Genomic DNA, 14,262 nt, shown 5'->3' with positions numbered 1-14,262 from the left:
AAAAATTGAACTGTTGAAACAACTTCAAAACATTCATCTGCTACTCAGTATTATGTATCTAATACCTAATATATATATATCATTCCAATAACTTGTATATAGACTTGTACTGCACTATTCCACATCATCACTTTATTTTATAACTATTATTCTTTTTGTATTGCTCTTGCTCTTATTGTTATTATGTTATTATGTTGCATTGTTGGAGAAGCCTGTGACATAAGATTTTCAACTACATAATTACTCTGTAGCTATGTCAGATTGACAATAAAGAACCTTGAACCTTGAACCTTGAACAAAGTGAATATATAGGTACAACAGAAGTACAAATACAAAGATTAAGACCTATAAAATAAATAAAACAATATAAAGGGAATGACTCCTCTCTTCTCTTCAGGACTCCAGTGATCGCCGGCGGGATCTTCGTCATGGACCGCAGCTGGTTCAACCACCTGGGACAGTACGACACTCACATGGACATCTGGGGGGGGGAGAACTTTGGTGAGATCCATTATTATTATAACAACGTTGTTTTTAGGACTTTTTGGAAGTTGTAATATTCAAAATGAGCTCCACCTCAAACAGCTACAACAGTGCAATCCTACTGTAACATTAATACATGATATATAATAATAGTATAGTATAACAGTTAAGCTTTTTCATGCAATGAGAACTTTGAGTATATTTTGTATCATTCTTACATACTTTTACTACAGTAACATTTTCCCTGCCAGACTTTGACTTGTAACAGAGTATTTGTACATGTATTTGTACTTCTACATATCTAAATACATCTTTCATAGCAGTTTAAAACACAAAGAATGAATAAAAGTCAATGCGCTGCAGTTTCCAATGACACGGCTGTCATGCAAACACGAGTCATATTGAAAAGAATCCGATAAAAGTTATAAAAGTTAGGCATTTTAATGTCTTCATGTCAGGGTTTTAGTGGTGTTGGCTCTGCAGAAGCTTCTGGATGCTGCAGAGGTCCAGCTGCCGCTCTCTGAAATACCAATCGTGTCCTTGGAATCTGCAAAGGCAGCCAAGCATTAAATTATCCACTACGACAGCTTTCATTCTGCTGATTTACAGCGTGTTGCATCTGCTGCATACAGAGTGTGTCAGGTGAACTCAGCCAGCTGCAGGATCAGAAGTACCTGCCTGATGCTGACCTGCTTCTGCTTCTGTCCGCCTGCAGAGCTCTCTTTCCGGGTGTGGATGTGCGGAGGAAGCCTGGAGATCCTCCCCTGCAGCCGCGTGGGCCACGTGTTCAGGAAGAGGCACCCGTACGACTTCCCAGAAGGCAACGCTCTCACCTACATCAAGTGAGTGGGTCCATCGGTTAGGATACCTGACTTCCTGTTTGTGTTGTGTTCGAAATATATCACTCGTTCCTGAACAGTGTCCTTCACATGCTGATATACAAGAGAGGGAGTTACACAAGTCACTGGATGCAGGAGTACCAGTTCTTCTAGGTAATCATACATCCAGTCATGTACAAAATACTGACTTTTTCTCAAAATCTCAAAATTCTGAATTTGTCTGAAAATTCTGACTTTTTCTCAAAATCTCAAAATTCTGAATTGTTCCTCAAAAACTCAGTTGGGATACCTTTGTTATCATGTGTACTCTGATATTGGAAGAGCACATTCAGTATTTTCCCAACATGTTGTTAGTACAGCGCTAAAGGGGTTCATCTGATAGTCAGTATTCAAATCTTAAGTGTCACATGATCACGCACAGGTCAAGTTAAGAGCGTCTCCGAGAAACTTTGAAATATTTCCACAAGTTTTTAATCAAACAACAGATGAGGTTACTGAATTTTGAACATATTTAAACACCCAGACATAAAAACACAACTTATTATTGGTATAAAAACTAGTCATCACAGGGTTTGTGAAAGGTTTTGAAAATGCTTGAACGGTATACCGATATTAACCTACAGTGTTTTGTTAGTATGCAATAAAATATGTGTTTCTTTAAGATCTTTTTTCTATTTTTTGTTTAATTATTAAGTTACCACAATAAATACAGAGCAGACTGGTTGGAAAGCATTTGGCAGACTCAATTAAAATGAAATGTGTCAACAATTAATCTAGGTTATTTAGAAAATTACATTTTTACTTTGTTTAATTGTTAGAGATTTTTGCATAATGGCATTTGAAAATAAAATGGCATTGTGTGGCATTCTAATTCAAAATGTCACTTTAATTATCTGTCTAAAAAAGGACAAATCAAGTTACATTATCCATGTTAAATTGTAATGGTCAAATACCAATTACAATTTGAATATAATATCATCAAGTGAGGTTGATGTTTCAAAACGAAATGTCAATTGGCTTTTTAATTCACATTGTCAGAAATGGCTAATTGCATTGATGAATTTTAATTAAGGTTTTGACTAAATTGCCAATGTGAGATGACCTTTGATTTTATTGGAGTTTGCAAATCCTTTCTCACCCGCCCGTCTGTCTTCACCTCCGCACATGCAGCTCTAAAGGAGCGTTGAATTCCTGATGGAGATGTTTGTGTGTGTCATTAAGAGAAGCCTGTAGGAATGCCATCAGCACTGTCATTACTGTGTGTGTGTGTGTGTGTGTGTGTGTGTGTGTGTGTGTGTGTGTGTGTGTGTGTATGTGTGTGTGTGTGTGTGTGTGTGTGTGTGTGTGTGTGTGTGTGTGTGTGTGTGTGTGTGTGTGTGTGTGTGTGTGTGTGTGTGTGTGTGTGTGGTGTGTGTGTGTGTGTGTGTGTGTGTGTGTGTGTGTGTGTAGGAACACGCGGCGTGCTGCAGAGGTTTGGATGGACGAGTACAAACAGTACTATTACTCTGCACGGCCGTCTGCTCAGGGAAAGGCTTTCGGCAGGTTTGTACTATTTAAATATGACCTTCCTCTCTCAGCGTTCAGTACAGAGTGCCTGTTCGCTTATTGTTCAGACACGTTCTTTGATTTTGTCTCCTTGTTCTCCTCAGATATCATGTTTTATATACATAATGTAATGTTTCACTCAGGCAGACATTAAAATACAAGTTCTAACAATGCTCATCATTACACAAAAAACCGTGTCAGAGAGATATGATTGGCTTTTTCTATAGAAACATTAATTAAATCAGATATTGTCATTTGACTTCTAGATAATGCAACTTTATTTGTATCAAAGCACAAGAGCAGAGAAGTTGAAGATAGACTCAGTGGTTGTGGAGTACGACAGAAATAATCATAAAACAGTTTGTTCTCGACCAAATTAGTTGAGTCTGTCGCTTCAGATTCATGTTATTCTTAGTATTTAATGTCACTTCCTCCCCCTGTGTTTCCTTCGTGCAGCATCGCAGACCGCCTGACGCTGCGGAGGAAGTTAAACTGCAAACCGTTCCGCTGGTACATGGAGAACGTCTATCCTGAGCTCAGGTAACTCAACCTGAACTGATTTGATTTCATGTTTTACTAAATATTTAAATATGGATATCAGATGTCTACTACTTTAATTCAAGTCCATTCGCAGTGCATGGACTGGACAAAAATGCATATATAAAGAGAAACTAAAAGTAATAATTTTTATAATAAAAAATAAATAAAAGTCTAAATAAATATTAAAACAATTCAAGACAAATAACACAATATCAAATGCTAATTATAAATGTTTTTATTTATTTTCCCTTGTATTTGATATTTCTGTACACATTTTTATATCTTTTCAAGCTATGTTTCTTTGATTATTTATGGATGAAATATCAATAAGTTTAAAAGCCACTTTTAGAAAAAACTTGGCTTTTATTTATATCATGAATGAAGTCCAAATGTCTTATTCCCACGCACTTAATAAGATATCTTGCAAATCCTTGGGGTTGTGTTGACCCCGAAAATCCGAACCAATGATCTAAATATATCTGATTTGATGGGAACATGATGGCGGTGTCAGTGGCCCAATTCCAAACCGCCCCCTACACCCTACCCCTACACACTACCCCTCCGTTCGCGCGGAGGGTCCGCCACATTAAGTGCTGTTCCAAACCAACGAGTGTGGAGCGGTGTGGAGGGGGAGTGGGCTATCAAGCCCTCAAACAGCGAGTCTGCATCGGTGCTGACTTGAGACCGGTCTCTACCTGACCGGGCTCAACGCTGTGTGTGTCCGTCAGGAAACACGCTGTTTACAAGTAGTTCCAGCAAACATCCACTGATAAATTGCGATGTTAAAAACCTCATGATAACCTCATATGTTTGTAATTTAGGATCATATACCTGTGTTTAGTCTAGAAAAAGGTAAATGTGTGCATTTTATTATAAAGTTGTGTATATTTACAGACTGTTGCAAAAACTAAGAAGCTTATAAACATCAGGTTTAAAACTAAAAGAGCTTTACAAAAAAGTAACACAATTAAAGATGTTTGGAGTTTTATTTTAGTTATTCATTTACATTTTTTGTCTAAGAGATGCTGATTTGAAACCGTTGTTACATACAGTTACGGCATTTCCTGTTTCTGCCGGAGAGAGGGGAGTTTGTCCCAAAGCTTGCCGCTGTATTTACTCCCTCCATCTGACAGGAGGGAGCCTCGAGCTGCGAGTGTCACTCCACGGAGTTCACTCCGTCACGGAGGGGTAGGGTGTAGGGGTAGGGTGTAGGGCGTGGTTTGGGATTGGGCCAGTGTCTATCCCAGCGGCTCAGACCCCTCCCCTTCCTCTGACATTTTAACAAAGTATTGGGTCATAGTTTATTTTTTAAATAAAAAACTATAAATGTGTAAAAAGATAAGGAAATAAATGTGGAAAAATAAAGACGTTAACATAAAAAATAAATGAATTCATTGCAAAAATGTGGAAATATATGAAGAAATGAATTAAATAATTAAATAGTTGATAAAGACATTTGAAATAAAAAGAGAAGTAAATTAAAGAACATATAAATGTGGAATAATAAATACAAAGAACACTATTAAAGAAATGTAGTTTTTTGTTTTTGCATATATACATTGCACTTGTTATTTATTTTAAATCTTTTTTTCATTATTCATTTACTTATTGCTCCGGTTTTTCCACTAATGTTAAAAAAATATACAGAAACAAATAGTCATGTTTGAAAATGATACGATTAAATATTGAGTTATTTGTGTGTTATATTTCTGCAAAATCAAAGCCAACTTTATTGTCAATCTTCCAGTCTGTGTGTACAGACAGAGAGATCGAAATACCGTTTCCCACAATCCAGAATACAAAAATACAAATATATATACAAATAAATAAAAATAAAAATAAGAAACTCCGTACCAAATCAATCAATAACTCCATCTGTTCTGTACTGTGGTAACCAGACCTCTGTTTGGCCCCCAGGGTCCCGGAGCAGGATGCGGTTTCCAGTGTGATGAAGCAGGGGGGTCTCTGTCTGGAGACCCGGGGGCCCGACCTCATCCTGGCAGAGTGCCGGGGCCTCGGGGTCAACAGGCCGCAGCCACAGGTCAGGACTCTGCCACCAGGGGGGGCTGTGGGGAAGATTACACCTTTAAATATACAGGAAATGTACCTGATGACGCAGGTGTCATTTTATAGATACCTTAGGGACGATGTGAAAGAGGGTCCAAAACAAAAGTGAGGATTTGAATGTGACCGTGAGCAGTGATGGCAAAAGTACACACATCCTTTACTCAAGTAGAAGTACAGATACTCATGTTTAAAAATACTCTGGTAAAAGTAGAAGTACCGACTTATTTACTCAAGTAAAAGTAAAGAAGGATGGGCTTCAAAATGTACTTAAGTAAAAAGTACCCATAACTACCAGCTGTTTTAAAGAGTACCTGACCTCCCTTTATATTAATAGAACAATAATGTCATTGTTAGCTAATGAATGTTTCCATGCTGAACAACGGCAACATGACAACGTTTTCATTGGTCCCTCTTCTTTAGAGAAGACCAGGAAATGATGGATACACGGATCGTGTTCAAATCAATAGGCACGCAATGACTCTAAATAATAATGATCACGCCACCAAACACACATTCAAACTAAAGGAACCAGCCTGTTTGGAAAATGTAAGAAGTAGAAAGTTCAGGTATTTGTGTTAAAAATGTAAGAAGTAGAAAGTACAGGTATTTGTGTTAGAAATGTAAGAAGTAGAAAGTACAGGTATTTGGGTTCAAAATGTAAGAAGTCAAAGTAAAAAGACGTCAGAAAAATAAGTAGTGGAGTAAAGTACTGATACCAGAAACATGTACTTACTGTAAGTAAGTACAGTAACGAAGTATTTGTACTCCATTACTTCCCACCTCTGACCGTGAACAAATACTTGAATGCTTCGATGTGTACGAAATGTAAAGACCATAGGCGTCATTTAAGATGTGCTCACCACTTTTGGAAATTACAAACTTGTCCCTGTCAGTTTTTAAAAGTATAATTTCTTAAAAATATAACATGTAACATCTGGAGAAGTGCTCATTCCTTCACACTTGGTTGGTGTATTTCTGGGGCCCCAAGTGTAATGTAATTGGACATGTGACACATTTTATATTAACAAACTTAGAATAGAAATTTAAAAAAGGAAACAACATTCCTGTTGGAAAAGGCACTGCATTGGGTAAAAGTAATGTGCACCCAACACTTTTCAAAACAAAGTGACACCAGTAATGAAAATACTATATATAAACTCTGTCCTTTTTAGGTAGTGAAGGTAACATAAACAGGGCTATGAGGGTTACTTAAAAGGTATGATTAATAAAGGTTGCTTTAACTTAATCCAAGTACTTAAACCCCCTTCCTTTTGATTTCTACCCCAAAAGATTTGGAAATGCTCTGATCAACATCCAGGGACTCGCAATCATTTGGCACATTTGTGTAACCAAACTCTAATCTGGAGCAGCAGCAGTTCCCAAATATATAAAATGAACTTTGATGAAAATGTCCCGGTTTGTCCTGTTTAATGTTTGCTGGAGCAGACATCTGGAGAATACTGGTTTGCAGTTGAGACTATCATTACGTTTTTGTGTGTGTTTCTCAGAGATGGGAGCTGATAGAGCCTCACATCCGACAGCAGGACCTCTGCCTCACCATCTCAGGCTTCACGGCGGGGTCGAAGGTCGTGATGGAGAGCTGCAGCTCTAAAGAGCCCCGACAGGTGAGAAGGAGACCATGATTATTTACAAGAAGGTTATAATATATAAGGAATTAGATTTGCAGTATTGGTGCATAACATAAATGTAGTAAGAGGGAATAACATTTAAAGGTCACCTATTATGCAAAATCCACTTCTTCATGTCTCTTCTACATCAACATGTGTCCCCTCTTCTTCATGTCTCTTCTACATCAACATGTGTCCCCTCTTCTTCATGTCTCTTCTACATCAACATGTGTCCCCTCTTCTTCATGTCTCTTCTACATCAACATGTGTCCCCTCTTCTTCATGTCTCTTCTTCATCAACATGTGTCCCCTCTTCTTCATGTCTCTTCTACATCAACATGTGTCCCCTCTTCTTCATGTCTCTTCTACATCAACATGTGTCCCCTCTTCTTCATGTCTCTTCTACATCAACATGTGTCCCCTCTTCTTCATGTCACTTCTACATCAACATGTGTCCCCTCTTCTTCATGTCTCTTCTACATCAACATGTGTCCCCTCTTCTTCATGTCTCTTCTACATCAACATGTGTCCCCTCTTCTTCATGTCTCTTCTACATCAACATGTGTCCCCTCTTCTTCATGTCTCTTCTACATCAACATGTGTCCCCTCTTCTTCATGTCTCTTCTACATCACCATGTGTCCCCTCTTCTTCATGTCTCTTCTACATCAACATGTGTCCCCTCTTCTTCATGTCTCTTCTACATCAACATGTGTCCCCTCTTCTTCATGTCTCTTCTACATCACCATGTGTCCCCTCTTCTTCATGTCTCTTCTACATCAACATGTGTCCCCTCTTCTTCATGTCTCTTCTACATCAACATGTGTCCCCTCTTCTTCATGTCTCTTCTACATCAACATGTGTCCCCTCTTCTTCATGTCTCTTCTTCATCAACATGTGTCCCCTCTGTGTAAAGAGACTCTGAAAGTTTGAGGAACAAAGATTCTCTCTCTTTTTGTCCTGATCCATTTTTATAAAAACCTGTCTCAAAATGAGCTGATCAGAGTTTGGCCACTTTATGATGTCATAACGATGTTTTGTCTTGTGTAACCATTAGCCAATCACCAACCAAGGTAACCCCCCCCCCCCCCCACCTTATCACCTGAATCTCCTCCTAGAGCACCATTGAGTTCTTTGTAACCAAATATCTCTCAGAGGGGCGTGGGGAGGGGCTCCTTATTTTCATCTAAAGTAACAGACAGAGAATCAGCACTTTTGAAACAGGGCTGAAACAGAGGGGATTATGGGATGCTGCAATGATCTGTTTGGTGTTTCAGCCAATCAGAGACAGGCTCTGTATATATCTGAGACCTGTGATATACTGATGAAAAACAGTATAATAGGGGACCTTTAAAAATAAAAGCACGTATTACTAAAAATTACATAAACATAAATAAACATTTCAATAAAAAAAGATAAAATACTATAAAAAATGTACAAAATATCTGAAAAATGAAAGAGCTATGCAGTTTTGAGTAATAGTCTCTTGAAGGGATGTGCAACAATGTCCATAAAACATGCCGTGTAACGCAGCCAAAGGGTTAAGAAAGAAAGGAGGAATTTGCTTTAATCTCCACTATCAGTCACTTCAGCCGGAGGTCCCACATTTTCCACATTTCAGTCTGGAATAAAGGGCTTTATTTATCCTTGATGTGCCACTCAGCAGCTGAACTCAGACATGAAGGATCTGCAGATTAAAGTGGAGCCGGCACACATGCAGAGAGCTGACCGAGATGGAGTAAAGCACCACGTTCACGTCTGTGCTCTAAATCTCACTTTGGTCAAAGTACAGAAGGATTATCAGCACAGTGTGCTTGAAGTATCAAAAGTACAAGTAGTCATTCTGCAGAATTCGCCTACATATATGAAATATTATGATATATGGCATTATTAGATTGTTCATAATGTTGCATCAAGTAGCATTTAACAAATTACTCATAGTTCGGTCGTACCTTTTTTTAATATCTTTGATTATTTTACCTTTTTGTTCCTCAACAGTTTTTCCACTAGTTTCATCTTTTAGATATGCATTATTTTTTAAAGTTTAGCAGATGATTTTTAATACAATCTGAATTGTAAATGTAGCCACTAGCCAGGTATCTTGTGGATTTCATGAAGGGATCATCAAACAAGTTGATTTAATGAAATGGAAAAACTGAAGTAAAGTAGAAACACTACTGATGCATTTGAGTTGTTTTTAGTAAAACAAGCGCTCCCATGACTTCAGACTTCAGACCTCTCTCTAGCTCTCCTCTTTGTGAATCACTCGTCCCATGTGGACGCCTTTTGGCTGCGCACTTGATTAATGACACTGCAGAGGGAGTTAATAACTGGAAACATGTGTGTGTGGGTGTGTGTGTGTGAGAGAGAAGGTGTGTGTGTGCAGTCCTCATCTCTCTGCAGGACTCCCATTTATTTTCTTGCAGCCTTCCCATCAGCAGAGACTTGTCTTACTGAGGGAGACATTTGGCCTGAGTGTTTAATCCCGTAGAGAAAAACTATTTTCAAATCTTTGTTTCCCTCTGGAACCACTTTAAGACCTTTACGTATGGTATCCCTTTACATTTTCCTGAAAATTATACTTGTTTAACATCCTCATCACAACATCACATTCTCCAGAGAGTGTGATTAAATACTTGGAAATTATTTGGCGTAAATTAGATTTATAAAACTTCACAAGTATATTGGCCTCTGTATGTGCCTTCAAAAAACTGTTAAACCTTATTTAAACTTAAACATCTCTAAGCGGTTGACCAATCACAACAGAGCCGGCCAGCTAACCAATCAGAGCAGACTGGGCTCTGGTTTCAGACAGAGGGTGAAAAGAGGAGCTGCAGCACAGGCAGTATGAGAAGAATAAAGAGCTTTTTGAACATTAAAGAATGGAGACATGTCCCAGTAGAGACACTACATACTGATATACACCTGAACATCAGCAGGAGAGGACTCTTTAAAGTAGAGACACTACATACTGATATACACCTGAACATCAGCAGGAGAGGACTCTTTAAAGTAGAGACACTACATACTGATATACACCTGAACATCAGCAGGAGAGGACTCTTTAAAGTAGAGACACTACATACTGATATACACCTGAACATCAGCAGGAGAGGAACTCTTTAAAGTAGAGACACTACATACTGATATACACCTGAACAACAGCAGGAGAGGACTCTTTAAAGTAGAGACACTACATACTGATATACCCTGAACATCAGCAGGAGGACTCTTTAAGTAGAGGCACTACATACTGATATACACCTGAACATCAGCAGGAGAGGACTCTTAAAGTAGAGGCACTACATACTGATATACACCTGAACATCAGCAGGAGAGGACTCTTTAAAGTAGAGACACTACATACTGATATACACCTGAACATCAGCAGGAGAGGACTCTTTAAAGTAGAGACACTACATACTGATATACACCTGAACATCAGCAGGAGAGGACTCTTTAAAGTAGAGACACTACATACTGATATACACCGGAACATCAGCAGGAGAGGACTCTTTAAAGTAGAGACACTACATACTGATATACACCTGAACATCAGCAGGAGAGGACTCTTTAAAGTAGAGACACCACATACTGATATACACCTGAACATCAGCAGGAGAGGACTCTTTAAAGTAGAGACACTACATACTGATATACACCTGAACATCAGCAGGAGAGGACTCTTTAAAGTAGAGACACTACATACTGATATACACCTGAACATCAGCAGGAGAGGACTCTTTAAAGTAGAGACACTACATACTGATATACACCTGAACATCAGCAGGAGAGGACTCTTTAAAGTAGAGACACTACATACTGATATACACCTGAACATCAGCAGGAGAGGACTCTTTAAAGTAGAGACACTACATACTGATATACACCTGAACATCAGCAGGAGAGGACTCTTTAAAGTAGAGACACTACATACTGATATACACCTGAACATCAGCAGGAGAGGACTCTTTAAAGTAGAGACACTACATACTGATATACGCCTGAACATGAACATTTTATGTCATATCTCAATCTTCGAAGAAACTTAAGTCATCACGTAAATGTAGTGGAAGTACATTATTTCCCTCTAAAATCTTGTGGATAAGAAGAATAAAGTAGCATAAAATGTAAATACTCAAGTAGAGTACTACAACATTATACTTAGCTACTGTCCAACACTGCATGACAATAGTAGATGGAAAAAGCTTTAATTTGTGTTTTCTCGTCTACCGATTTTCCTCAAATTTGAGTTAAATTGGACCTACTTTTAGATCAAAACCCACCTTTTCTTCTACTTAAACTTTAACATGTTTACTCTGAGAGTTTCATGTCTTCCTCCCCACATGTATCAGAGCATGTTTGCAGTATCTAACCCTCAGCAGGACTCTCTCTCTCCTCGTGGATTTCAGATTAACCTCCCGTTCACCTCTGACCTCTGATAAGCTCCTCGTGGCTCCAGAGATCTGAACTCAGCTCTCTCTCTCTCTCTCTCTCTCTCTCTCTCTCTCTCTCTCTCTCTCTCTGCTGTTGCTTCAAATGTAACCTTCTAGTCAGCAAGCTAATAAAACCTCACTTTATACCTGGTGATTTACTACCAGCTGTTCATGGGGAGCACATGTTGTCTCTTTCTTTACTTCAGCATCAGGTTTCTGTTGAACTCAAGCAGTGACAAGACACGAGGGAGACTCATAAAAAATCCTAAAGGCTATTTAAGGTAAAGAAGTCAGGAGAGCGGGAATATTCAGATAAAATACCGGATATTTTAAAGATATCGTTGCTAATGTATGAGAGAAAAACCTAGTCTCTGGTATTGAAGCACATTTACAAGAAAAACTCAGAAATTTACAAGATTAAAACTTTAATATTCCATGAGTTATAGTCATACATTTGCAAGGAAACCTTTCAAATGTAAGCGACAAATTTAAAAGAAAATACTTTGATATTTGTTGAAATTTTAAGAAGTACATTTAGGAGAAAAACTGTAGTTTACAAGATTAAAACAAAACCATTTTTTGAGATTATGGTCATATATTTGCACAAACTAAATAAGTAATTCCCTGATATGTAAGTGGTAATGTTAAAGTGAAAGAAAACACAAAATTATAGAAAAAAACACGGATATTCTTTCAGATCTGAGTAGTGAATGCCACAAGAAAATGTTTACAAATGTACGATCGCAGACTCACACACTCTGAGATTTAAGTCACAAATGATGGAGAAATAAATATGAAATTCGTTCATTTACTGAGAAGAATTTACCAATTTAAAATTAAAAGAATTGCGTATAATCTAAGATTTAAATCACACATTTACTGAGAATACATTTCTAAATAAACAAGAAAAACTCAAATATGTATAATATTAAAACTAAGGAATTATCTTAGAGTGTGATCACACATTTGCAAGAAGAAACTCAGAAATGATTGTGGAATAAAACTTGGAACTTCTGTAGGATTAAAATGGTGAATGTTTATTCTTATTCTATTTTTGTTTTACTCAGTCCTGTTAAAGGTAGGGGCAGGTAATTCACTTCAGAAACACTTTTTATTATATTCCATGGAATGCTCTTAACATCCCCATAGCAATGAATATATTAAATGCTTTGACAATAAATATATTCAAATAATTCATCTGTGGAAGCCGTGGCGCTGTAAAAAGCACGACCAATCATCTGAGCCGGCCCGGCTAAAATAACTGGATGGCCTACCTGCCTGTCAGCCTTCCATCTGTGCACAAACTTATCTCGTGCCCTCATTGGTCATGTGCACGTTCGTGTGTGTTGGAGGAGGGGCTCTGTAAGGAAGTCTGAAGGAAGGGGCAGATTTTTTGCGGTTGTGTATTTTCAAATTCTAGTGCACTCGAGCTGGTTTCTCCATTCTTACCTACCCTACCTTTAATGACCTTTGTTGGTATTCAGTGTTTTAATCAAGAAGTCATGTGTCATTATTACCTTTATGTTTTTAATATTATTATTATTTTTGCTGTTTTGTTGTTTTGTTGTTTTCGGGTTAGTGAAACACTTTGTTGGATTTTCTGAATGCATAAAAAAAAGTTAGATTTGATAACTATTGAATGCAGTCGTTCATTTCTGTTTTTGTTGTCTTTTTTCCTGCAGAAGTGGAAGCCCAAAGGCACGGCTCTGCAGCACATGGTGGGGGGGCTCTGCTTGGACAGCCAGGCCCCCGCCGGCCCCCCCATCATCACCCAGTGTCGCCCCCAGCTGGCCAGTCAGACCTGGGAGCCTCAGATTATCTCCTGAGAGGGGGGAGAGGGGAGAGGGGAGAAACGGGAGGATTCTGGAGCAGGAGGACTCACATCTGCAGCTCTTCGGGATCAAAGGAGGAAATCTGAACTCTGTGATCTGAATCCTGCGTATCGGAGCGTAAAGACATTTTAAAGACCTTCCCGGGGTCTTTTTGTGTACCATCCTTCGAGGATTTCTTCTTCTACGTAATCTTAAACTCTTCACGGTTGCACATCTCACTTTCTTTTTCAGTTCTGTATCTATCCTGGTCAGCAGTTTGCTTACGAGTAGTGAGGGTCTCCACACACACTGATGTAGCAGAAGTGTGTGTGGAGGTGGAGTCGCTGCTCTCTCTGTGGCAGCGTTACGTTTAGCCAAATCTCTACACTGACTACAGATCTCTTTTTGTTTCTTTAAAGCACCATGCAGAGCACCGTCAGGAAACATTATTTATAGTTTTGCATGGTCAGACCCAAAGAATGTTGTTTTTCTTTCCTGTCAAAGTTTCATGTAAATATTTGGAGCTCGGTTTTGGTGTCAGTACTCTATATGTTGTTTGAAAAATAAAATGGTGGTAACAAAGGAAGTATTGATCTGGTTCTTCACCAAATACATTTGAATTGTTTTGCTGTTTGGTGTACAATGTTGGGGATTATACATTGGGTATAACCCCTGGAGATGTACCATGCAATAAACCAATATAAGCACCATAGAAACGTATTTCATCCAACACAATATACCAAACAAACCGATATACACCTGCACATCAGCAGGAGAGGACTCTTTAAAGTAGAGACACTACATTCTGATATACACCTGAACATCAGCAGGAGAGGACTCTTTAAAGTAGAGACACTACATACTGATATACACCTGAACATCAGCAGGAGAGGACTCTTTAAAGTAGAGACACTA

At 38.4% G+C, this 14,262-nt stretch overlaps 1 protein-coding gene across 1 annotated transcript in view; it reads left to right on the top strand.

Annotated features, from left to right (window-relative positions):
• Positions 1-13,933, top strand: part of galnt16 (UDP-N-acetyl-alpha-D-galactosamine:polypeptide N-acetylgalactosaminyltransferase 16) — a 46,896-nt gene extending 32,963 nt beyond the window's left edge. The window contains exons 9-15 of the mRNA XM_034144400.1: positions 398-501; positions 1,199-1,325; positions 2,772-2,864; positions 3,324-3,407; positions 5,325-5,448; positions 6,983-7,099; positions 13,219-13,933. Of these exons, the coding sequence (XP_034000291.1) occupies positions 398-501; positions 1,199-1,325; positions 2,772-2,864; positions 3,324-3,407; positions 5,325-5,448; positions 6,983-7,099; positions 13,219-13,362 (793 nt within the window). The 3' untranslated portion in view covers positions 13,363-13,933. The remainder of the gene's footprint in view (positions 1-397; positions 502-1,198; positions 1,326-2,771; positions 2,865-3,323; positions 3,408-5,324; positions 5,449-6,982; positions 7,100-13,218) is intronic.
• Positions 13,934-14,262: the final 329 nt, after the last annotated feature.

This window comes from Trematomus bernacchii, unplaced genomic scaffold (assembly GCF_902827165.1).
Source record: "Trematomus bernacchii unplaced genomic scaffold, fTreBer1.1, whole genome shotgun sequence".
NCBI lineage: Eukaryota > Metazoa > Chordata > Actinopteri > Perciformes > Nototheniidae > Trematomus > Trematomus bernacchii.
Note: the sequence above shows the minus strand (reverse complement) of the source record. Positions and strands in the feature narration are given on the sequence as shown.